At 37.8% G+C, this 25,779-nt stretch overlaps 1 protein-coding gene across 1 annotated transcript in view; it reads left to right on the top strand.

The window, feature by feature from the left end:
* AXDND1 (axonemal dynein light chain domain containing 1) overlaps positions 1-25,779 on the top strand; it is a 2,684,234-nt gene that overhangs the window by 1,263,557 nt on the left and 1,394,898 nt on the right. Inside the window, exon 12 of the mRNA XM_044085955.1 lies at positions 10,038-10,158. Coding sequence (XP_043941890.1) covers positions 10,038-10,158 — 121 coding nt within the window. The remainder of the gene's footprint in view (positions 1-10,037; positions 10,159-25,779) is intronic.

Genomic DNA, 25,779 nt, shown 5'->3' with positions numbered 1-25,779 from the left:
TGTGAAGTGTCTGGTGGCAGTGATAACTATCTTATACTCTGGGCAGAAGGGAACACAACAAGTAAATATGTGCCAGCCTTTCCCAGGTGTGTGTGTGTGTGTGTGTGTGTGTGTGTGTGTGTGTGTGTGTGTGTGTGTGTGTGTGTGTGTGTGTGTGTGTGTGTGTGTGTGTGTGTGTGTGTGTGTGTGTGTGTATGCGTGTGTGTGTGTGTGTGTGCGTGTGTGTGTGTGTGTGTGTGTGTGAAGAATCAAATCTCTCAGTGTGTTTGTATCAGTTACTTGGCAGGGACACAAAGCACTGGGTTTACAGAGAGGGTGCTGGAGGACTTGGCTTGGACACTCGGCTGAGGGTCTAACCCTACAGCTGTACCAGTAGGGGGCTTACTGGGGACCTGGAGGGAGACAGATTTAGAGAAATCCAGACCCCGGGCTGAGTTTGTTCCCTGTGTGCTCTTAAAGGAAGTTGTGCTTGATGCAGAGAGGTCTGGATCAAAGGATCTGTCTGCACCTGGACCTCGCATAAATATCAAGGAGGTGCTTGCCCTGAACAAGGCACACAACTCTGCGAACTATCTGTAGTCCTCACAACCTCTTCAAGTGTTTACAGACAGTACCACAGTCATGTGGTGCATCAGTAAGCAAGGGGGACCAGGTCATACCCCCTTTGCAAACTAACCATATTAGCTTGGGATATAGCTTCACAGCACAGTGTTGCTGTACAGGCCTTCTACATTCTGTTAGAGCAAAACTGTGTGACAGACAAGCTGAACAGGACTATGGCAGACCCCCTTGAATGAAAACTAGATCAGGGTTTTTTCCAGGATTTGATACTTCTGTGGCAAGTTCCTCAGGTAGACAATCAGCTGTCAAGATTCTGTTTCAGGACTCCATGTATGAAGGCCTGGAAGGCAGATTTTTTTTTTCTTTTCCTTGAACAGGAATGTTCCTGTATGCTTTTCTACAATTTTCACTAATATTTGGAGTACTCCACAAAGAACATTGTAGTAACTCCCTTCTAACTTAGGCGACTATGGTTCTCCTTTCTTTTGGCAATGCGGCAATTACTACAAGCTTCCTCACAGACTAGATCTACTCACACAAGAACAGGGGTGTTTAATATGGTCTTAATTCCTTTTAGGCACCTGTTTACTGAGGAAGTGCAGCAACAGCCAGCTACTAGAAAATGATATGTTAGGAAGTGGAAAAGGTTTTCTAGTTGGTGCCAACAACATAACTAGTTCTCATTCAAGGCTAATATTTCTCCAGTTTTACAATATTTGTGTGTGTTCCTATCCTTTGGCCATTCTTATTCCTCTATCAAGGATTATTTGTTGACCATTTCAGCATGGCTGCACATGGATCCTCCCCTTTTAAAATATTTCTGAAAGGATTTTGCATAAGAGGCTTCCAGGAAAACTGGTGTCCCCTCTTTTGGATATGAATTTTGTGTTAGAGAAGCTAAAACATGCTCCATTTAGAACCAGCTGACCTGGCTAACTTGAGGTTCTTAACATGGAAACAAGTTTTTACAAATTGCTCTGACCTATGCAAGAGGGGTATCTGAGTTGCAAATTCTTATGGTGATTCAACTTTATCTCATTCTCCAACCCTTCTTTTATGCCTAAATTGGTATCTGAGTTTACTTTAAGCCAAATTATTCATCTCCCCACTTTCTTTCCTGAACCTACAAATGAGAGAGAAAGGATACTTCATAATTTGGATGTCCACAGACAACACAGGTGCTACCTTGACAGAACTAATTATTTTAGATCTTTGGATCAGTTGTTCATTTCTTTTCTTTTTTTAATTGGTTATCCCTTCATCTACCTCACAAGAAATAAACAATGCCAAAAGATATTACTTCCAAATGGTTGCCTAAGGATATTATGTTTTGCTGTACTCACTGTAGCAAAACTAAAGCACTATAAGCTTGAGTCCTTCTGTTGGTCCAGATCAGACTTTGCTAGGAACATTCTCCAGGGGCCCCTGGACTCTTCTCCCTCCACCTGCCAAATGCAGTTAGCTATGGTAATCTGCTCATATAGCTAAGACTCCTGCAGAAGTGATCAATATGATGAACAGTTGTGTAAGTAAATTTACTATTGCAGATGTTCAAATCATCTATTTTGCAGTAGCTGTTGCCTCCCTCCATCTCCCTTGTGTTTTTTTTTTTTGGTGTGCTTTGTGGTGTGCCAGGGTGTGGACATTTAATTTTTGTTGTTCCTAGCTTGGTCCTGTCAGGGCTCAGCCTCCATCTTTCTGTTGTTAGGAAAGCTCTGAAGGGCTTCATGCCCAGACTTGTCCTTTCCTCAGCTCAGCTCACGTTGCTCGACAGTTTGAGTGTGTGGAAGGTGCCCTGAAGCTTTGGAAGCTGACCAGGTTTTATATCCTTAAGGATATGACCCGTATAGCCATGGTGACTGCAGCAGTGATCATTCAAACATCTACTGTTATGGTAAGTTTACTTACACAATTGTACTTTATTTGTACATAAACTCAGGAAAATATTCAGTAATAAGGCAATGAAAATTTTAAAATGTTTCCCCTACACTTAAAAGGAAGGAAAAGCAACAGTTTTAGAGTACTGCCAGTAAATGAGGACAGTATTATTGACAGTGTAAGAAGGATAAGGATACTAGAATAATGTGCTAAATGTGATACAGATATTATTCTGTTAGATGATGTAAGATTCCTGACAAGTGAAGGAAGACTGCTACAGAAAAAAAATATGGGTTGGAAATATAATATGGAACTTAGGAAGTGAAAGCTGTTCTGGGGTGGCTGTGTTGTATAAAAAATAGTGAAAGTACTAGATGTGAGGTGGAGATAACATGTTTATAGAATTACAGCATTATATGCATGTATAACTAGCAATGAACGAGAGAATCTGTTTCATCAGATATTATACTATGTGGTGATTAACACTGAAAATTAAAATTAAAGGGGAATTTAATTGTAATTTAAGGGGAAGATGTAAAATGAAGGGAAAGATGTAAAAAATACAGAAAGTGATAAAAATGTGGTAAATTAACTTTGTGGAACAAAAGTCAATGGACATATAGAACGGGGACTTGGATCTGAAATTGATACCTTTGTGTTATCAGAAGGCTTGGGTGGTAGCAGCTTGTGATACAGCTGTGATGAGGTTTTCAGACTATTTAGGAATATGGGTAGAGTTGTTGGAAGAAAGGGAGTAAATTAAAATAGGAAATGGAATTAAAAGAATAAATGAGAAATTGTGGGATGAAACTGGAGAAATATTGCAGTTATGGAAACATCGTATCACCTTGAAGGACCTCTATAAAAAAATGGTCTAAGTGGTGGATTGAACTAAAAAAAGTTTTTTTTTTGGCAAGATGGTGTAAGAAGGAATGCAAAAGTGAAGCATGGGAAAATATATAGAACTATATTAGAGAATTTGGAGAATCATACAAGAGAGTATTATGATATGGAAAAAGAAATATGACTCTGTCATTGTCCATGCTGGAGTGAATGACTTGAGACGTACCGCCCTGGACTACATGAAAAAAGACATGGAAGAGCTCTCGGATCATGTAGCTCAGGCAGGTATGACCCTAGCCCTGAGTAGCATCCTGCCTTCGCCCAGAATGATACCACAGTATAAGGACAAAATGATTGACTTCAACAATTGGCTAAGCTTCTGGTGTCATTCAAAGGGGATCCAGTATCTGTCTGCCTGGGAAGACATGATCGACAAACCACGATGCTTTTCCAGAGATGGTCTGCATCTGTCACCCCTGGGATTCAGGTTACTGGCTAAAGCTCTTGCCACCCCTATAGTGCTTTTTTTTAGGCAAGGGTCAAAGGACAAAACCACCACCGTAACAGATACAAGCATGCAAAATCTGAAGGTAATGCTACTGAATGCTAGAAGTCTAACCCTCAAAATGCACTCTCTTGAGGCACTCCTAAAAATGGAGAACATCGATATCTGTGCAGTAACTGAGACTTGGTTCAAGGCTCCAGAGAGCACCTCTGCAATGCCACACTACAACTCTTACCACACATTTCGGCCACAAAACCAAGACCGATACACTAAAGGTGGAGCAGTGTCCATATTCACCAAGGATATTCACACCTCCAAGCTAGTTGCCCAACACAATGCATCTGAAATTCTCCAGGTGCAACTAACACTAGGTAAGACTGCAATCCAAATTGTAGCTTGCTACAGATCCCCAACATGCCCCAAGATTCTCACTACATCTTTCTAAACATACTGGAAAATATTAAGATACAACCAAACACCCTAATACTGGGTGATTTCAACTACTCTGCCATTAACTGGGAAAACTACTCGAGTACCAACTCCTTTTCCCAACGGTTCTTGGAATTCATAAATTCCAGTGCCCTGGATCAACTAAGTCCCACCAGGGGCTCCAATATCCTAGACCTGGTCATTACCAACATGGGAGATAGATGCTCCACACCAGTGATCACCCCTCATTGGTCAGGTCTGACCATAAGCAAATGACCCTTGACATCCACATCCCACCCCCACCCCCCAGTAAGGAAACCTCCTTAAAAAACTTCTCCAAAGCCAACTTCATGCTACTGAAGTCAGAAGTGACAAACTTCATGACACCCATGCAGACAGGATCTGAAAGTCTGACTGCAGAATCTTTCACTAAGGCACTGTACGAGCACATCCACTCGTGCATGAATTGTGCCATCCCAAAAAGAACCAAGATGCTCTCCTCCAAAAAAAGGAAGCCAATCTGATGGCCCCTGCTATAAACAAACTATACAACAGAATGAAGAAACTGTTGCAGAAAAGAGGAAAATCCCAGGATGCAAAAAACTCCCTCACCAGCCACAGTAAGAAGCTGAGATCCCTCATAAAATCCTCAAAAGCTAGTTACGAAAATAAAATTGCCAAAGATTCCAAAGACAACCACAAGGCATTCTATAGTTATGTCAACAATCTAAATGGCAATGCTCAGATCTGCTCTGAGCTTCAACAGAATGGCATTAAATAAACTGATCCCAAGGATGTCGCCGATATCCTGGCAAATCGATTTAGTGCCAACTTCACCCCCCTCTCACCCCCTAAAGGACCCATCTCAATACCAAAAGATTGCCAAATTCCGGTAATCATGGCCACACAGGTAGAAACCGCACTCTTCAAAGCTAAGAATACAGCAATCAATGGGACCAGATGACATCCCAGTCTGTGTACTACATGAACTACAAAATTAACTGGCACCTCACCTAAGTGTCATGTTTAATCATAGCCTCACCTCAGGCTTCATGCCCACTGAGTGACACACAGCTACAGTTATCCCACTCCACAAGGGCGATCAACTTGGATCCCGGGAACTACCGTCCCATCAGTCTGACGAGCCTGATCTGCAAGGGCATGGAACGCATTATTATGGAACTTATAAACAAAGACATTGGCAACCTTCAAACACTGGACTCCACCCAGTTTGGGTTTGTGAAAGGCCGATCTTGTCTCCTGAACCTGATTGACTTCTTTGAATCAGTCTCCAGAGCTGTGGACGAGGGTAAGGCAGTCCACACAGCCTATCTGGACATTGTCAAGGCCTTCAACACCATCCACCACTCTGGAATCATAGATAAACTTACTAAGCTGGGCATAAATCCCTACGTCACTCGATCGGTCGCCAACTGATAGAACCTAGACTGTAAAAGTAGCTGACTCCAAATCCAGCTCCAGACAAGTGACAAGTGGAGTACCTCAGGGTTCAGTCCTGGGACCACTCTTGTTTGGTATCTACTTCTCTGAAGTACAGGCCAACACTAAGGGACTCTGGCTAACAAAGTCCGCAGTTGACTGCAAACTGGGAGCCATTATTGAATCCCCAAATGATGTGGATATTCTACAAAAGGGCCTTACAGAAACAGATGCCTGGTGCCAGAGCCATGGGCTCAAGCTTAATGCCAAGAAATGTGTAGTTATCCCCTTTGGAAAAAAACATGTACCCATGAATTACTACATAGGTGGCAGTACACTAAACATCGAAAGTGTGATGAGAGACTTAGGGTCACAGGTGGACAGTGGTCTCACTTTTCATAACCACATTGCCACAACAGTCAGGAAATCCTTCTATGTGGCACACCTCATCACTAAGGGCTTTTCATCCAGGAAAAAGGAGGTCATTGTCCCACTGTACTCATCCCTCATTAGACCAATTATAGAGTATAATGCCTCGTTTGGTATGTACCTCACAAGACATCTGCAACAGTCGGAAAGGCCACAGAAATACCTCACTAAAAGAATCAAAGGCCTAAAGCAGATGCCGTATGCTGACCGTCTAAAAAATCTCCAGCTATACTCTGTGGCATACCGTCTACTCAGAGGCGATCTCTGCTTAACGTACAAGGCCATGTCAAACCCTAAGCTGGTGGACATGCTCCACTTAAAGAAATCCCAATCCCTCAGAGCCACACGCTCCAGGGATCTAAACCTTGTCATCACAATGAACAAAACATGCTGGAGGGATAGGTTCCTGACCCAGAGACTCCCCATACTCTGAAATAGACTGCCCATACATGTCAAGCAGAGCTCCTCCTTGGCCCTCTTCAAAAGGAACCTTGATGATTGGATGGAAGATAGGAAATTCACCCCGGGGATCATGTCAGTCACCCTGCTAGACAGGGGTCCAGAGAAGTAAATGTTGTGGGAAGAAATATCCAGGGAATTGTTATGGGTAGGCTTGTATAGGCCCTAGGGCCGATAGCTTAGTACCAACTTATGAACCTATGAAATATATAAAAGAAGTCGAGAAAAAAATAAGGCAAAACCGTTTAGGCAGATACTACTTTCAAGGGAGAAGGGAGGAGGTATCTGCATATTTGGGTAAAATAGTAAAGGGAGTATTAGTATAATAAGAGAAATAAAACATTTAAAAAGAGAGGCAAAAAGAACACAAGAGCAAATTATCAGTATTATAGTACAGCATGTAGAAAATATGTACAGTATAAGGATGAGAAATAAAAGGAAATGGAAAGTAAATACATTTCCTGAATGAGTTAAGGGAGAATTTGAAAACAAAGTTACTGTTAGTGAATTGGATGAAGCATTAAAGTAAATGTCAGTTCACCATAAGGCGAAGATGGTATAAGGTATGGAATATACAATAAATTAATGGATTGGCAAAGAGAGTATTTTGTAAATGCACTGAATAACTGGTTGCATGAAGGATTTGTTTGTGAACAGCTATGAAGTGGGATATTAAAATTTAAATGGAAGATAGTTGAATACAATGAAATAAAAAAATGGAGACACATCACAGTAAAAAACAGAGATTATAATTTTTATGGGAATAAAACACAGGAGAATGGAAGAAAGGATGAGGGATGTTATGGAAGAAAGTATATATAGTATAAAAGGGAAGGGATATTAAGTAATTGTTATTGGTTGTGAGAGAATTTGTAGCTGATGTTATAAGTAAAAGGGAGGATGTGAAAATTATGGTAGCTGATATCAACATGGTATTTGATACAGTATGAAATTATGCTTTATGGGATATTGTGGATAAGTGTGCAGTAGGTAATAGAATTATGAGAGTGCGTATGCCAGCATATCAGGGTAACAGAGTGATAATTGTTATTAAATAAGTGGCTGAGTAAAGAACTATGCAAGAGGTTTGGTATAAGACAAGACTGCCCATGAGTGGAATATTGTTTATATTGGTGATGAATAGGACAGTGAGTGAAGTTGTTTATAAAATGTAAGATGATCAATATGTGTTCCAAAAGGAGGTGGTGAAACCGGTAGTTTTGATATAAGCAGACAATATAGTTGTAGTTGCTAAGAGCAAAGCATGGATGAGGGAAGTGTTGTTTTTATCTGAATGCATAGTTAAAGGAAATGGGAATGACCTTGAATAGAGATAAAAGTAAGGGTGTGGGTGATGTGATATGGGGAAAATTGGGGGGTTTGTATTTTTTAATGAATCAAGTGTTTGATAGGAATATAATTTGGGGAAAAGGATATAGTTATGATGCAAGGGGAGCGTTTGACAAAAGAAATCAAAGAAATATGTCTCATGTGCAGGACATACAGATTATCATTCAGGAAAAAGATTTGTCTTGTGAATTTGGTATAAATGGCAAAATAGTATATGTCAAATGTTTATATGATCCCAGTATAATATGAAAGAAAATTGTGCAGCTGGTGTTTTCTTTCATATGGGGTTCAGGATTAAACTCAGTAAAAATAGATGTGTTAAATATGAGTGAAGATGAAGGGGGATTGAGGCTACTAAATCCTGTTGCTTGTTCTGCTTCTTTAAACTTCTATAGAGCATTAAAGTGGGTAATGGAAGAGAATGAGAACTTAACTGTGAGAGTGTTTAAATAGAAGTACAAAACATCTGCGAGATGAGAATAAGGAATTGAGAAAAATAATTTTTAAATCAAATTAAAAATTATCAAGAAAATATACTAACATGGAAAAATGATGATATAGAGAAAGATAGAAGAATGTGGTATAATGTGATAAAACTATATTATTATGTAAATCCATGGGCAAATTTACCAGAAAAAGTGTTTAAAACCATTTAGGCAAGGGAAAAAGTATATTACTAAGATAGTGGAGTGACAGGATTTCCTATGGAGACTGGTGATATACAAGTTATCAGTAAAGGGGAATATGCCACATGAAAAGAAAGTTGAAAGAGTGAGTTTATTTTGTGGGGAGGAAGAGACAACAGAGCAGTTTTTTAAGTGCGAAAGAGTGGTGAAACCTTGGAAAAAGTTCTGTGAGTAAAAATTTTTGAGACTATTAATATGAATAATGTAAACAATACGGACATTAATATGATTATGTATAGATATACAAGCAAGAAAAAATATCTGCGAAAGGTAGATAGAATTTTATTTTATTTAATCTGGGTTATTTTGTATGAAAGACTGAATGAAATTTTGTTTAATGAAAAATGAATTTTGGCAGATATATTTCAAAAAATCAGATTATGGTTGTGGAAGAAGGTTTGGGGGTCAGTTGTGTAAGAATAACAATGAGGATGTATTAACAAAAATTATAGATACTACGAAATTGACATGTATATGTGTGCCTGTAAATATGTAAGTAATGTTTTCATGCTGTGTTAAATAAAGGACCCCTACTCTTTTTGATAGGTACTAAAGGAGCCTTACTCTTTTTGATAGGTACTATGTTATACTGCAGTGTCAGTATCCATCTACTAGGTGTGGGAATAGAACCCACAGCCTTCTGCAGCAAAGGTGAGTATACTACCTGCTGCAGCACTGACACTGCTGTTAAAACGTCATCAGATCAGCAAAGAGATTAAAATACAATAAATGTTACAAATACAAGAAATAAATTACCAAAAAATTCTGAAAAAAAACACAAGACTCTCACAAAGATATGTACAAAATAGCTGGAGTCTTTTTAAACAGGAACTATGTCAGGATGAAACCCAGGACCCTGGAGCAATGTGTCAGTGACCCTAACCACTGAACCAGTGTACTGCCTAGTATCATACAACACACTGTTTATTAAATTCAGGCTGCATTCTGAAACTTTAGGTTCAGATATTAGTCTTATCTGAAACAAATTTAGCTCTCTGCATTATTTATTTCTTTATTTTTCATTTATTTACATTTTGCAGTATTTTTAACCTGTAGCAAACGTAGATCTTTCTGTATTGTATTTGAATACATTTATGTACATTTACACACTTACTTTCTGTGTTTGGTGCACATTATTAGTTTGCATCACAGAAGTAGACAGACCTAAACTTATCCTGATGCCTAATTTGGTCAGATTCTAATTTCTGCATGTTGCAAATGACTGTGTAATCCCAGCATTTATGTTCTTATTTTACTTTATTTTATTTTATTTGTGAACTGGATAGAGCACTGGTCTAATTGTATCCTTTTCAGACTCAACCAGGGAATGCTGCTTGGTTAGGTAACCAGCCTAGAGTCCCACAGTCAGGAAAATAGAAAGTGAGGGAATCATACTCCTCGACCACTGAAAAAACACTATCAATTGTTATCTAAAGCCGATTACTTTTGCTTTCCAGCCTGTTAGATGAATATCATGGACTGTATCAGCTGCAGAGGCACCGACTAGAGGAACAAGTGAAGCATTTATCTAAACAGAACGACTTATGGAGCTCAGCTGCACTTAAGCTTGCAAATAAGGTAACTTGAGTTTCACAGGTCATGAATTACCATTTTTCAACCAAGACAGATTTTAGTTGACAGCTTAACTGTATGAATGTATACATAATTAAACTTCATTAGACTGTCTGACTTCTTTTACCTTTTAATAGGATATGTACTTAAAGAAGTTAGTTTCCTCCACTAGTGATAACAAAAAAATATTCCATGGGATTCAGAAAAGCTTGGCTTGATGCAGGAAATGAAAAACTGTAAGGTTTTCTGCAAAGTGCTAAGTTTTTCAAATTCAGAGTATGCCTTACCACTGAGATTTTCCCTTGCAGGGGCCTCATTTCAGAGTATGGTCTAGCTGATGAAGCCATATTGTAATTTGACAGCTCGTGGGGAGAGGCTAATGTTAATTAGCCATGCGCTGTCCTCAAAAATGTATGTACTTCTAATTTGCTTAGCTATTTCTCTAGAGGAAAAGTGACAACTGTAAAATCATGTTAAAAACTACAAGAAAAACCTAGCCAAGCTAGAGTTTTCACTATGTGATACCTTAAAGTTCCTGGAATAGAGGCCCATGGGTATATGCAAATGACCCCTTAAGGACATCAAGTGTTTCAGCTGTATGGCATTTGAATGTCCATAACATTTTCCTTTTTCCTTTTTAAATCTGTATGGACGGATTGAGGCCAACAAAGCCAAATGCCACTAGCTGTGGACGTGCATGTTTCAGCCTTCTTATGACCTTGTCAGCACAGTATAAGAGGACTCTTTGTCTATAATCTAGAAACACATGGTCTTTAAACCCTGCTGATGTTCATAACCATTAAGGTGTCTGCAAGATATCCCAACTAACAAACAAAACCAAAAAGTAAAAAGGTCACACAGATAAACCAATTAGTTTGTGCTTATGAGATCATAAGGCCGAAATGTGCATGTCCACAGCTAGTGGCATTTGGCTTTGTTGGCCTGAATCTGTCCATAAAGACTTAAAAAGTAAATATTCATGGACATTTAAAAGCCATATAGCTGAAACTTTCGATGTCCTTAAGGGGTCATTTACATATATCCCACTGGCCTCTATTCTAGGAGGTTTAAGGTATCACACAGTGAAAAACGCTAGCTTTGACCATTTTACTTTTTGGCTTTGTTTGTAAAATCACAGTGATCAACTATTCAATCATGTGGGAGTCCTTGCAGTGCAAGTAATTTCAGCAAAGACTTGGGAGCAGGGAGGGTGTTGATGTGTGTGTGTGTGTGTGTGTGTGTGTGTGTGTGTGTGTGTGTGTGTGTGTGTGTGTGTGTGTGTGTGTGTGTGTGTGTGTGAGTGTCTCTCAGTAGTGACATGAATGAGCCTGCTTGAATGTGTGTGTCTGCCTGAGTGGTTACACTAGAGGAATTAAGTAAGAATTGCAAGTCTGGTTTTGTGTGTGTGTGTGTGTGTGTGTGTGTGTGTGTGTGTGTGTGTGTGTGTGTGTGTTTATATATATATATATATATATATATATATATATATATATATGGGTCTAGGACATTTCACTGAATGCACATTTCACTGAAACTCAAATGACTGAACACAAATCACTGAAAGCACCATTCACTGAAAACTCAATTCACTGAAACGCATTTCATTGAAAGTTATGTATTGCCTTTTCCCCACTGTAGTGGGACCCTGGATTTAGTATATATAGTAAGGGGGGGTGTGGGGGGGCACCATATTTTAAGTATATATTATGTTCGGAAAACAGTAATGTACTGGAATTGCAAGTTTCCATGTATATAGTTCAAAAATTTAAAATATGTGGGGGAGCGGTGCTCCACCCTTACTAAATATATATACTAACTCCAGGGTCGCACTACAGTGGGGAAAAGGCGATATATAACTTTCAGTGAAATGTGTTTCAATGAATTGAGTTTTCAGTGAATTGTGCTTTTAGTGAAACGTGCACACTAATTTGACTTTCAGTGAAGTGTGCATTCAGTGAAATGTCCTAGACCTATATATATATATATATATATATATATATATATATATATATTTATATATCTATGTATGTGTGTGTGTGTGTAAGTGTGTAAAACATATATATGTGTGTGTGTGTGTGTGTGTGTGTGTGTGTGTGTGTGTGTGTGTGCGTGCGTGTGGAGGATGGTCCCTTTGCTAATGCAGTGTGTGGGCCACAAGGGAGAGCACTGGCATGGTCAGCTCAGAGGGTATAGTGTTTATTTCAGAGACATGGTTATGAGACTATAATGAAGTATTTTTCATTATGAATTTTCTATGTCTGAATCACATTTTCTTGCCACCATGCTAACTGACTAACCCATATTGTGAACGTAGCATGAGGGTGAGAATTTTATTGAAACCTAGAGGTTGGTGTATACTTTTTAGTTCTGAAAAGTTTTGCTTAGCAATTTCATTAAGTTTCAACAGCATCTTCATTCAGTAGACGATACTAAAAGACAAGAACATAACATTATGTATGTGTGTAATTAATAAGAGTATGTATATACTCTTAGTCTGTAGTTTGCAGAAGTTCCACATCAGGACAAAGAACAGAGCATTATTAATAGTAATAATAATCATATAGTTAAAAAATAGTCTTTAACTGTATTGCACATTTTTGCATCAAAGCACCTTACATTTGCGATATTTAGTTCTTATAATTGCATGAGCAAATGCATGGTGGTAACCAGCATGCACACTCTTACAAACATCTGGAAATCACATACACTGATTTTACATGAAGTGGTTTTCTTTCTCTTTTGTGACTGGATGCACGTTACTCTTAGATAGTGTTAGCAAACTTCTGTGGGACGGTTCCAAGTAGATAGTGAGGGCAAAAATCTGTCTTTACTCTGATAATGCAAGCACTGTTATTGTTGTACACTGGAGCTTGTAAAGTAGCATGCAGTGGTGTAACAACTAAAGATCATTCATGATAATTCCTTTTTTTTTTTTTAAAGCCTTTACTCAAAGAAGTTCTATTCCTGTTCTGCAGCTGATTTGTTGTTGCTTAGTAACCGAGTCATAAATTATTGATTGGTGCCTGAAGATCATTGACAGCAATGAAACTGCACTATGACTTTGCTGAAGAAACGTACAGAATGGTTAACCCAGTACTTGAGAACATTGTTGTGGAACATAAAGTTAAAGGAATTACAGGGTTTTTGCATTTGTTCCACATGGTAAAATAATGGAATAAGGGCCCCAACTTTGTTCCTCATTGAGTACAGGAGCCTTGTAAATTGAACACTTTACCGAAGAACAAGTTAGCTGCTAAATTGTAAGGAAGCTGGTGTTTTGAAAATATGGACAAAGCCTGAGTAGCAGGTTCAACTGCAATATCATAGGTCATTCCATCACCTGCTAGTAAGAAAGATAACTAGTGTTTTTTTAGACAGCTCAAAGAAGGGCGATTTCTCGCTGAAGGCAGCGCTGCCATTCAGGACTCGCTCCAAAAGTCTAACCTACAACAACAAAGCACCCAGGGCTCCTATAATGGACCGAGCTGCCCAGCAATCCAAGAAGAGACGTCTATAGACCCAGGTTTAGTCTTTAATATTTCTTCTTTTAACTTAACTATGGAACAGCTCAGTTTACTTAACAAAGGTCTGTCATTTATTCCTGCCAGGAGGGCTGATCCTGCAGAAATGTTAAAAGATTTAAGACTTTTGGGTAGGAATATCTCTCTAAAATGTACTTTTTCTACAGGCAACACCAATATATATAACCAAGCCTGTATGTATAGACAACCTAGTACTTTTATTCCAGCTACACCCATAGGTATTCAACATTTTATTGATGCATGTGAGATTGCTTTTAGGGAGCTGAATGCTCTATCTGTAACATGTCATTTTATAATCTGACTACTGGAGAGTACAGAGCTTTGCAAGATTTAAAAAGCCTACATTCATTGATCATTAAACAGGCCGACAAAGGAGGCGGCATTGTTGTTTTAGATAAAGATTTATATGTTACACAAATGGAGAAACTGTTACTTGATACTACCACATATCAGCATATTTCTAAATCTATGGTGAATGCCATCATAGATAAAGTTTCTTTTCTAATTTTTGACTTGTTAATAACTAATTTGATTGATGATTCACTTTTTAAGTATTTTAATGTTCATAAGCCTGTTGTTCCCAGGATATATGGTCTACCTAAAATTCACAAGGACTTGTTATTTCCACCTATGAGACCTATTGTTTCAGGTAGTGGCTGGTGTACTGAGCCCCTCTCCATATATGTAGAAGGGACTTTACATGGTTTTCTGGACAACTGTTATACAATTTTAAAGGACACTAAGATGTTCTTACAGCGGCTACATAGTAGGATGGAGACGATAGATAGAGATGAAGAACTTGTTCTTGTGACCATGGACATAGAATCTCTGTTTACCAGTATACCAAATGTTTGGGGTGTTGATAGTATTAGAGATTTTCTTACCGTGCACAAACTTTTGACTAATAATAAGACACAGTTAATCTGCACCCTATTGGAAATCATTTTAGAAAATAATATTGTTATGTTTCAAGAACAGTTTTTCCTGCAAAAAGTTGGTGTGGCAATGGGCACTACTTGTGCCAATAGCTACGCCAACTTAGCACTGGTCAGTTGGGAAGAGCAAAATGTTTTGTCTGCCACTAATCCTTTCTTTGGACAAATACTGTGGTATGTTAGGTTTGTAGATGACGTTTTTATGTTATGGAAGGGCTCCGGCTCTGATCTAGACCAATTTTTGGATTACTTGCATTCAACAACTGATTTTTTAAGGTTTACACACCAGAGTTCAGCCACTGACATAAGTTTTCTTGATGTCAAAATCAGTAAATCTGATTTGAATCATCTCCGCAGTACTATATACCATAAACCAACTAGAAAGAACACATTGCTGCATAAATCTAGTATGCACCCTAGACACATTCCTAGGAATGTGTTAAGAGGGCAAGTTTTTAGGACATTCAGGCTACATAGTAATGACAATGATGCAGTAGCTGCATTGAATGACTTGAAAATTGAGTTTCCGGCTAGAGGATATTCTAGTGCAGACATTGATAATGCAATATCTGATGCCTGGAAGCTTAGAGATACTAGGTGCAAACCTTATTATAATCACAACAGAGCCACCACAGATGCAACACACAATGCCACAGCTGAGAATGACTTTAGAGTGGTTCTCCAGTTTTCTAGCAACATGAATCAATATGTGGATGTTGTTAAGAAATACTGGTACCTTTTACAAGAAGGTTCTGGCCTTGTAGACAAGGTTGGACTGACTCCACATTTCAGTTTTAAGAATAGCAAGTCACTTAAACAACACCTTTGCCATGGGGAAACACACAAAAAGTTAACTCACTCTGTTCGCTGTGGAACTTTTCCATGTAGGAACTGTAGTGCCTGTCAGTTTGTTTATAACAAAAATAATTATGTGCATCCTACCAGGCATTTTTCGTTACATTCTAATCAATATTCAGATTGTAGAACCAATGATGTTGTTTATTTTTGTTTTTGTCAACAATGCCATGCTTATTATGTAGGCAAAATGAACAGAATGTTGAAAGATCGTATTTTAGAACATGTGAGAGATATTACCAACTGTAAACAATCCAGTGCTCTGGCCTGTCAAGTTATGTCTAATGATCGTTCACATTCTTTTAAATTTTTGGTTTTGCAATATATTTATACGAACCCCAGGGGTGGTGACATAGAAAATATTACAGAGGGGCATGATCAAAAATGGATACTGAAGCTTAACGCTGAGAAGTTTCCTGGATTGAATGCTGCCACTACTTTGGTTCCCTTTTTGAAGGCTCGACCACTCATGCACTAATTTCTAGATCTTTTAGAAGATATTTTAGATGTTTTTAGCTTTTTTATATGTCTTACTGTCATTGTTTTATCTTATATATGTATGTATATGGTTTTTCTATACTGTATATAGTGTGGTTATATATGTTTAGTAACTTTGTGTGTAACATTATATGCATAGTGCATCTTTATTGTAGGATTCACTGTGGTAAGCCTCTCTTGATTTTGATTCTGTACAGCTTGCTAACCCTAATTAGTTAATTGAGTAATGGATATTTGACTATTTAAATAGAGTGTAAGCCTTTTACTGTTGTCTGATGAAGCAACTTTATGTTGTGAAAGCGCTCACCATTTTCTGTTTTCTGTTTTGTCTATCAATAAACGTTCTCAGTGTGCTAGCTCGGTGCATTTTCTTTCATTTTGTTTGGGCTCCTTTTTGCACCTTGCTTTTACCTACGACCGTTTTTGATTTTTATACTATTTTCTTTTATTCGGTCAAGGGGCACACAGTCTAATGGAGGATACTACAACTGAACAGTCCATGAGTGGACAGCATCATCATTTTCTAAGGATTTTGGATATTCCAGTTAATCCATTACTGAATTTGGAGACAAATGCTGATGTGAATGACACTTTCTCTACAAATCAACATCTACCTGAATTTTTTTCAACAATATAAAAGCTTAGAGAACTTGATGTATATATATATATATATATATATATAAGGTTACAATGGCAGTGACTGCATTTGCAAGCTTCTTTGGAAGCCAAGATCATTACATGTGGACTGAGAATATTGAATATGCCCACTTATGGGGATGCATATCCAGTTTTACTTTGTAAGTGGCAAGAATTGAACTTGCAATTTAGTTCCAAGTATATGGAACTCTTACTGGAATTTTTTCTACCTATAGAAGCAGATCTGAAGTCACAGATCATTGACTTAGAATCTAAGATTTCAGACAGCTTTTCATGTGACATAACTCTGAACATAATGAGTCAATTACAAGATAACATTGTAGCATACGAAAAGAGATTGCAGACTGTTAAACTATCCAAACTCAGTAGAGACAAAGCTGATTTTGCCAAGAATAATGTGTTTTCTTGGCCCAAAGAAGCTACTAATAGACCTAATCAAGGCAACAGCACTTTGAATTTTGCTCGGAATACCATTCAAGCATTTGACAGTGCAGCTAGCACTTCCGGCCTTACTTCCGGTATTCCGGCTGATCGCCCGGTTATGGCGTCCATGCCTACGAACGCTCAGCATGTCGCCTTGAATGTACAAGCTTTCTCTACTGCTTTGGACAACTTTGCAACTCCTGTAGCTGGAGATCAGCCTCGTAACACTATCAAACCTTCATATGCGTCGACGGTTACGTCGCATACATCCAGCATTTCATGTATATCAGCTGGAAATGTTATTCCATCACCTGCTAGTAAGAAAGATACTAGTGTTTTTTTAGACAGCTCAAAGAAGGGCGATTTCTCACTGAAGGCAGCGCTGCCATTCAGGACTCGCTCCAAAAGTCTAACCTACAACAACAAAGCACCCAGGGCTCCTATAATGGACCGAGCTGCCCAGCAATCCAAGAAGAGATGTCTATAGACCCAGGTTTAGTCTTTAATATTTCTTCTTTTAACTTAACTATGGAACAGCTCAGTTTACTTAACAAAGGTCTATCATTTATTCCTGCCAGGAGGGCTGATCCTACAGAAATGTTAAAAGATTTAAGACTTTTGGGTAGGAATCTCTCTCTAAAATGTACTTTTTCTGCAGGCAACACCAATATATATAACCATGCCTGTATGTATAGACAACCTAGTACTTTTATTCCAGCTACACCCATAGGTATTCAACGTTTTATTGATGCATGTGAGATTGCTTTTAGGGAGCTGAATGCTCTATCTGTAACATGTCATTTTATAATCTGACTACTGGAGAGTACAGAGCTTTGCAAGATTTAAAAAGCCTGCATTCATTGATCATTAAACAGGCTGACAAAGAAGGCGGCATTGTTGTTTTAGATAAAGATTTATATGTTACACAAATGGAGAAACTGTTACTTGATACTACCACATATCAACGTATTTCTAAATCTATGGTGAATGCCATCATAGATAAAGTTTCTTTTCTAATTTTTGACTTGTTAATAACTAATTTGATTGATGATTCACTTTTTAAGTATTTTAATGTTCATAAGCCTGTTGTTCCCAGGATATATGGTCTACCTAAAATTCACAAGGACTAGTTATTTCCACCTATGAGACCTATTGTTTCAGGTAGTGGCTGGTGTACTGAGCCCCTCTCCATATATGTAGAAGGGACTTTACATGGTTTTCTGGACAACTGTTATACAATTTTAAAGGACACTAAGATGTTCTTACAGCGGCTACATAGTAGGATGGAGACGATAGATAGAGATGAAGAATTTGTTCTTGTGACCATGGACATAGAATCTCTGTTTACCAGTATACCAAATGTTTGGGGTGTTGATAGTATTAGAGATTTTCTTACTGTGCACAAACTTTTGACTAATAATAAGACACAGTTAATCTGCACCCTATTAGAAATAATTTTAGAAAATAATATTGTTATGTTTCAAGAACAGTTTTTCCTGCAAAAAGTTGGTGTGGCAATGGGCACTGCTTGTGCCAATAGCTACGCCAACTTAGCACTGGTCAGTTGGGAAAAGCAAAACGTTTTGTCTGCCGCTAATCCTTTCTTTGGACAAAAACTGTGGTATGTTAGGTTTGTAGATGACATTTTTATGTTATAGAAGGGCTCCGGCTCTGATGTAGACCAATTTTTGGATTACTTGCATTCAACAACTGATTTTTTAAGGTTTACACACCAGAGTTCAGCCACTGACATATTTTCTTGATGTCAAAATCAGTAAATCTGATTTGAATCATCTCCGCAGTACTATATACCATAAACCAACTAGAAAGAACACATTGCTGCATAAATCTAGTATGCACCCTAGACACATTCCTAGGAATGTGTTAAGAGGGCAAGTTTTTAGGACATTCAGGCTACATAGTAATGACAATGATGCAGTAGCTGCATTGAATAACTTGAAAATTGAGTTTCTGGCTAGAGGATATTCTAGTGCAGACATTGATAATGCAATATCTGATGCCTGGAAGCTTAGAGATACTAGGTGCAAACCTTATTATAATCACAACAGAGCCACCGCAGATGCAACACACAGTGCCACAGCTGAGAATGACTTTAGAGTGGTTCTCCAGTTTTCTAGCAACATTAATGAATATGTGGATGTTGTTAAGAAATACTGGTACCTTTTACAAGAAGTTCCTGGCCTTGAAGACAAGGTTGGACTGACTCCACATTTCAGTTTTAAGAATAGCAAGTCACTTAAACAACACCTTTGCCATGGGGAAACACATAAAAAGTTAACTCACTCTGTTCGCTGTGGAACTTTTCCATGTAGGAACTGTAGTGCCTGTCAGTTTGTTTATAACAAAAATAATTATGTGCAGCCTACCAGGCATTTTTCGTTACATTCTAATCAATATTCAGATTGTAGAACCACTGATGTTGTTTATTTTTGTTTTTGTCAACAATGCCATGCTTATTATGTAGACAAAACGAACAGAATGTTGAAAGATCGTATTTTAGTACATGTGAGAGATATTACCAACTGTAAACAATCCAGTGCTCTGGCCTGTCACGTTATGTCTAATGATCCCTCACATTCTTTTCAATTTTTGATTTTACAACATATTTATACAAACCCTAGGGGTGGTGACATAGAAAATATTACAGAGGGGCATGAGCAAAAATATATGCTGAAGCTTAATGCTGAGAAGTTTCCTGGATTGAATGCTGCCACTAATTTGGTTCCCTTTTTGAAGGCTCGACCACTCATGCACTGATTTCTAGATCTTTTAGAAGATATTTTAGATGTTTTTAGCTTTTTTGTATGTCTTAGTGTCGTTGCTTTGTCTTATATATGTATGTATATGGTTTTTCTATACTGTATATAGTGTGGTTATATATGTTTAGTAACTTTGTGTGTAACATTATATGCATAGTGCATCTTTATTGTAGGATTCACTGTGGTAAGCTTCTCTTGATTTTGATTCTGTGCAGCTTGCTAACCCTAATTATTTAATTGATTAATGGATATTTGACTATTTAAATAGAGTGTAAGCCTTTTACTGTTGTCTGATGAAGCAACTTTATGTTGTGAAAGCGCTCACCATTTTCTGTTTTCTGTTTTGTCTATCAATAAACGTTCTCAGTGTGCTAGCTCGGTGCATTTACTTTCATTTTGTTTGGGCTCCTTTTTGCACCTTGCTTTTACCTACGACCGTTTTTGATTTTTATACTATTTTCTTTTATTCGGTCAAGGGGCACACAGTCTAATGGAGGATACTACAACTGAACAGTCCATGAGTGGACAGCATCATCGTTTTCTAAGGATTTTGGATATTCCAGTTAATCCATTACTGAATTTGGAGACAAATGCTGATGTGAATGACACTTTCTCTACAAATCAACGTCTACCTGAATTTTTTTCAACAATATAAAAGCTTAGAGAACTTGATGTATATATATATATATAAAAGGTTACAATGGCAGTGACTGCATTTGCAAGCTTCTTTGGAAGCCAAGATCATTCCATGTGGACTGAGAATATTGAATATGCCCACTTATGGGGATGCATATCCAGTTTTACTTTGTAAGTGGCAAGAATTGAACTTGCAATTTAGTTCCAAGTATATGGAACTCTTACTGGAATTTTTTCTACCTATAGAAGCAGATCTGAAGTCACAGATCATTGACCTAGAATCTAAGATTACAGACAGCTTTTCATGTGACATAACTCTGAACATAATGAGTCAATTACAAGATAACATCGTAGCATACGAAAAGAGATTGCAGACTGTTAAACTATCCAAACTCAGTAGAGACAAAGCTGATTTTGCCAAGAATAATGTGTTTTCTTGGCCCAAAGAAGCTACTAATAGACCTAATCAAGGCAACAGCACTTTGAATTTTGCTCGGAATACCATTCAAGCATTTGACAGTGCAGCTAGCACTTCCGGCCTTACTTCCGGTATTCCGGCTGATCGCCCGGTTATGGCATCCATGCCTACGAACGCTCAGCATGTCGCCTTGAATGTACAAGCTTTCTCTACTGCTTTGGACAACTTTGCAACTCCTGTAGCTGGAGATCAGCCTCGTAACACTATCAAACCTTCATATGCGTCGACGGTTACGTCGCATACATCCAGCATTTCATGTATATCAGCTGGAAATGTTATTCCATCACCTGCTAGTAAGAAAGATACTAGTGTTTTTTTAGACAGCTCAAAGAAGGGCGATTTCTCACTGAAGGCAGCGCTGCCATTCAGGACTCGCTCCAAAAGTCTAACCTACAACAACAAAGCACCCAGGGCTCCTATAATGGACCGAGCTGCCCAGCAATCCAAGAAGAGATGTCTATAGACCCAGGTTTAGTCTTTAATATTTCTTCTTTTAACTTAACTATGGAACAGCTCAGTTTACTTAACAAAGGTCTATCATTTATTCCTGCCAGGAGGGCTGATCCTACAGAAATGTTAAAAGATTTAAGACTTTTGGGTAGGAATCTCTCTCTAAAATGTACTTTTTCTGCAGGCAACACCAATATATATAACCATGCCTGTATGTATAGACAACCTAGTACTTTTATTCCAGCTACACCCATAGGTATTCAACGTTTTATTGATGCATGTGAGATTGCTTTTAGGGAGCTGAATGCTCTATCTGTAACATGTCATTTTATAATATGACTACTGGAGAGTACAGAGCTTTGCAAGATTTAAAAAGCCTACATTCATTGATCATTAAACAGGCCGACAAAGGAGGCGGCATTGTTGTTTTAGATAAAGATTTATATGTTACACAAATGGAGAAACTGTTACTTGATACTACCACATATCAACGTATTTCTAAATCTATGGTGAATGCCATCATAGATAAAGTTTCTTTTCTAATTTTTGACTTGTTAATAACTAATTTGATTGATGATTCACTTTTTAAGTATTTTAATGTTCATAAGCCTGTTTTTCCCAGGATATATGGTCTACCTAAAATTCACAAGGACTTGTTATTTCCACCTATGAGACCTATTGTTTCAGGTAGTGGCTGGTGTACTGAGCCCCTCTCCATATATGTAGAAGGGACTTTACATGGTTTTCTGGACAACTGTTATACAATTTTAAAGGACACTAAGATGTTCTTACAGCGGCTACATAGTAGGATGGAGACGATAGATAGAGATGAAGAATTTGTTCTTGTGACCATGGACATAGAATCTCTGTTTACCAGTATACCAAATGTTTGGGGTGTTGATAGTATTAGAGATTTTCTTACCGTGCACAAACTTTTGACTAATAATAAGACACAGTTAATCTGCACCCTATTAGAAATAATTTTAGAAAATAATATTGTTATGTTTCAAGAACAGTTTTTCCTGCAAAAAGTTGGTGTGGCAATGGGCACTGCTTGTGCCAATAGCTACGCCAACTTAGCACTGGTCAGTTGGGAAGAGCAAAACATTTTGTCTGCCACTAATCCTTTCTTTGGACAAAAACTGTGGTATGTTAGGTTTGCAGATGACATTTTTATGTTATAGAAGGGCTCCGGCTCTGATGTAGACCAATTTTTGGATTACTTGCATTCAACAACTGATTTTTTAAGGTTTACACACCAGAGTTCAGCCACTGACATATTTTCTTGATGTCAAAATCAGTAAATCTGATTTGAATCATCTCCGCAGTACTATATACCATAAACCAACTAGAAAGAACACATTGCTGCATAAATCTAGTATGCACCCTAGACACATTCCTAGGAATGTGTTAAGAGGGCAAGTTTTTAGGACATTCAGGCTACATAGTAATGACAATGATGCAGTAGCTGCATTGAATAACTTGAAAATTGAGTTTCTGGCTAGAGGATATTCTAGTGCAGACATTGATAATGCAATATCTGATGCCTGGAAGCTTAGAGATACTAGGTGCAAACCTTATTATAATCACAACAGAGCCACCACAGATGCAACACACAGTGCCACAGCTGAGAATGACTTTAGAGTGGTTCTCCAGTTTTCTAGCAACATTAATCAATATGTGGATGTTGTTAAGAAATACTGGTACCTTTTACAAGAAGTTCCTGGCCTTGTAGACAAGGTTGGACTGACTCCACATTTCAGTTTTAAGAATAGCAAGTCACTTAAACAACACCTTTGCCATGGGGAAACACGTAAAAAGTTAACTCACTCTGTTCGCTGTGGAACTTTTCCATGTAGGAACTGTAGTGCCTGTCAGTTTGTTTATAACAAAAATAATTATGTGCAGCCTACCAGGCATTTTTCGTTACATTCTAATCAATATTCAGATTGTAGAACCACTGATGTTGTTTATTTTTGTTTTTGTCAACAATGCCATGCTTATTATGTAGACAAAACGAACAGAATGTTGAAAGATCGTATTTTAGTACATGTGAGAGATATTACCAACTGTAAACAATCCAGTGCTCTGGCCTGTCACGTTATGTCTAATGATCCCTCACATTCTTTTCAATTTTTGATTTTACAACATATTTATACAAACCCTAGGGGTGGTGACATAGAAAATATTACAGAGGGGCATGAGCAAAAATATATGCTGAAGCTTAATGCTGAGAAGTTTCCTGGATTGAATGCTGCCACTAATTTGGTTCCCTTTTTGAAGGCTCGACCACTCATGCACTGATTTCTAGATCTTTTAGAAGATATTTTAGATGTTTTTAGCTTTTTTATATGTCTTAGTGTCGTTGCTTTGTCTTATATATGTATGTATATGGTTTTTCTATACTGTATATAGTGTGGTTATATATGTTTAGTAACTTTGTGTGTAACATTATATGCATAGTGCATCTTTATTGTAGGATTCACTGTGGTAAGCTTCTCTTGATTTTGATTCTGTGCAGCTTGCTAACCCTAATTATTTAATGGATTAATGGATATTTGACTATTTAAATAGAGTGTAAGCCTTTTACTGTTGTCTGATGAAGCAACTTTATGTTGTGAAAGCGCTCACCATTTTCTGTTTTCTGTTTTGTCTATCAATAAACGTTCTCAGTGTGCTAGCTTGGTGCATTTTCTTTCATTTTGTTTCAACTGCAATATCAATTAAAGAGTCATTGTGGCCACCACAGTCTTCATACACTGATTTAGGTAAACAAAAATAGTTTTTGACCAAAGAAATGAATTTGGTGAATATCATCTATAATGACAATCTCTTTCCTCTGTTAATTATTTTGTTGTAAGAATTTGCTTAGGGTGTCATAGATATTAACCAAGTAGATGTGTTTGCTCATATCACAGTTTTAAAACTTAGAAGAGTAAGGAGTTTACTAGATGAAGTCCTAGGTATTGAAAAGTACTGAACAATGGAAAATGTTACAGATTTAGCCCATTACAAGAAATGCTGAAAATGTCATGAGAATTTCATTTAAGACCATTATGTCAATACTAATGATGCATTGTATTGATTAAAACAAAGACTTTGGGTTCAGATTCTTCTAAAGTTTGTGTCAGTGAAGTTGTCATGGATAGTGACTAGAAATTAAAGGTTAAACTACGGTGAGATGGAAGTTCACAATCTGCCAAAGTCTTTATTTCAGAAAATACTAGGGATGCTTTTCTGTGAAAATCACCCAAATATATATGTCAGGTGTAGGTAGTTAGCTTATCAGTATATGATAAAGTATGCATTCACAGTCCATGGGTAGTTTTCCTAAAATAGTATGTAATGCATACACAAAAGCACAGGTGAAAAGTTATATCAAATTGAAATGCAATTTTCAAACACATAAACTTATATCTCTTATATATGTATTTATATGTGTGTGTGTGTGTGTGTGTGTATGTGTGTATATATATATATATATATATATATATATATATATATCTGTGTGTGTGTGTTTGGGGTTCCATTCATGTGTTTGAGAAACACATGATCAAACATTGTATTTGCTGCATCACATCAGTGTATGTACTTGTTCAGCTATGGGCATCTCTTTTATTAATAGCAGTGTAAGCAAATCTTTCTCATAGACTTACGCTGCTATTGTTTGCAGCACTGTGGTGGTTATAAGATCACACACAGTGGGTAACAGAACTTTCCCCACTGTTATGCAATCTTGAAGTTGGTATATTAGTGAGGGTGTGGGAGAGTGGGATCAAGGGGGCTTGCCCTCTGCACAAACACCGTTTTGTGTTTTTCTTTGTTTTTGTTATAGCTTTCAGTGTAATGTGTTTAGGTATATTGAAAAGTCGAATTAGTGAAATTTGGCTTTTCAGTAGAGACCCTAGACACACACACACACACACACACACACACACACACACACACACACACACACACACACACACACACACTCCTAAGACTAGTCTTCTGCTATCCAAATGCACATGTTATGTATATGTAATTTAAGTGTTATACACCCCCTATCCTAGAATGTGATTCATAATGTCAGCCACACCACACAATAAGACATTTGAAATTGTGTCCATCTGTGTAAACCACAGTCACATCGAATCATGGCTATCACAAGAAATGGATAGCATCCATGCATCATATGCAGTGTAACTGAAGCAAGCATGGCAGCAGCTGCCACAAGTCAGGTTGTATATCACTAAGTTTTATACATATTGCAGCCCTGGCAGGAGTAGTTGGGCTTGGTGCAGAATCACTGGAACGCCTGTGTTTGTAGGCTCACAGGTTCATAAGAGATTTCTAGGCTAACAACCCAAGAGTCCTTACAAGTTTAGCCATAT

The sequence above is a fragment of the Protopterus annectens genome, chromosome 10.part0, assembly GCF_019279795.1.
Source record: "Protopterus annectens isolate FY-2018-M chromosome 10.part0, PAN1.0, whole genome shotgun sequence".
NCBI lineage: Eukaryota > Metazoa > Chordata > Ceratodontiformes > Protopteridae > Protopterus > Protopterus annectens.
This window is presented reverse-complemented; position numbering and strand designations above follow the sequence as displayed.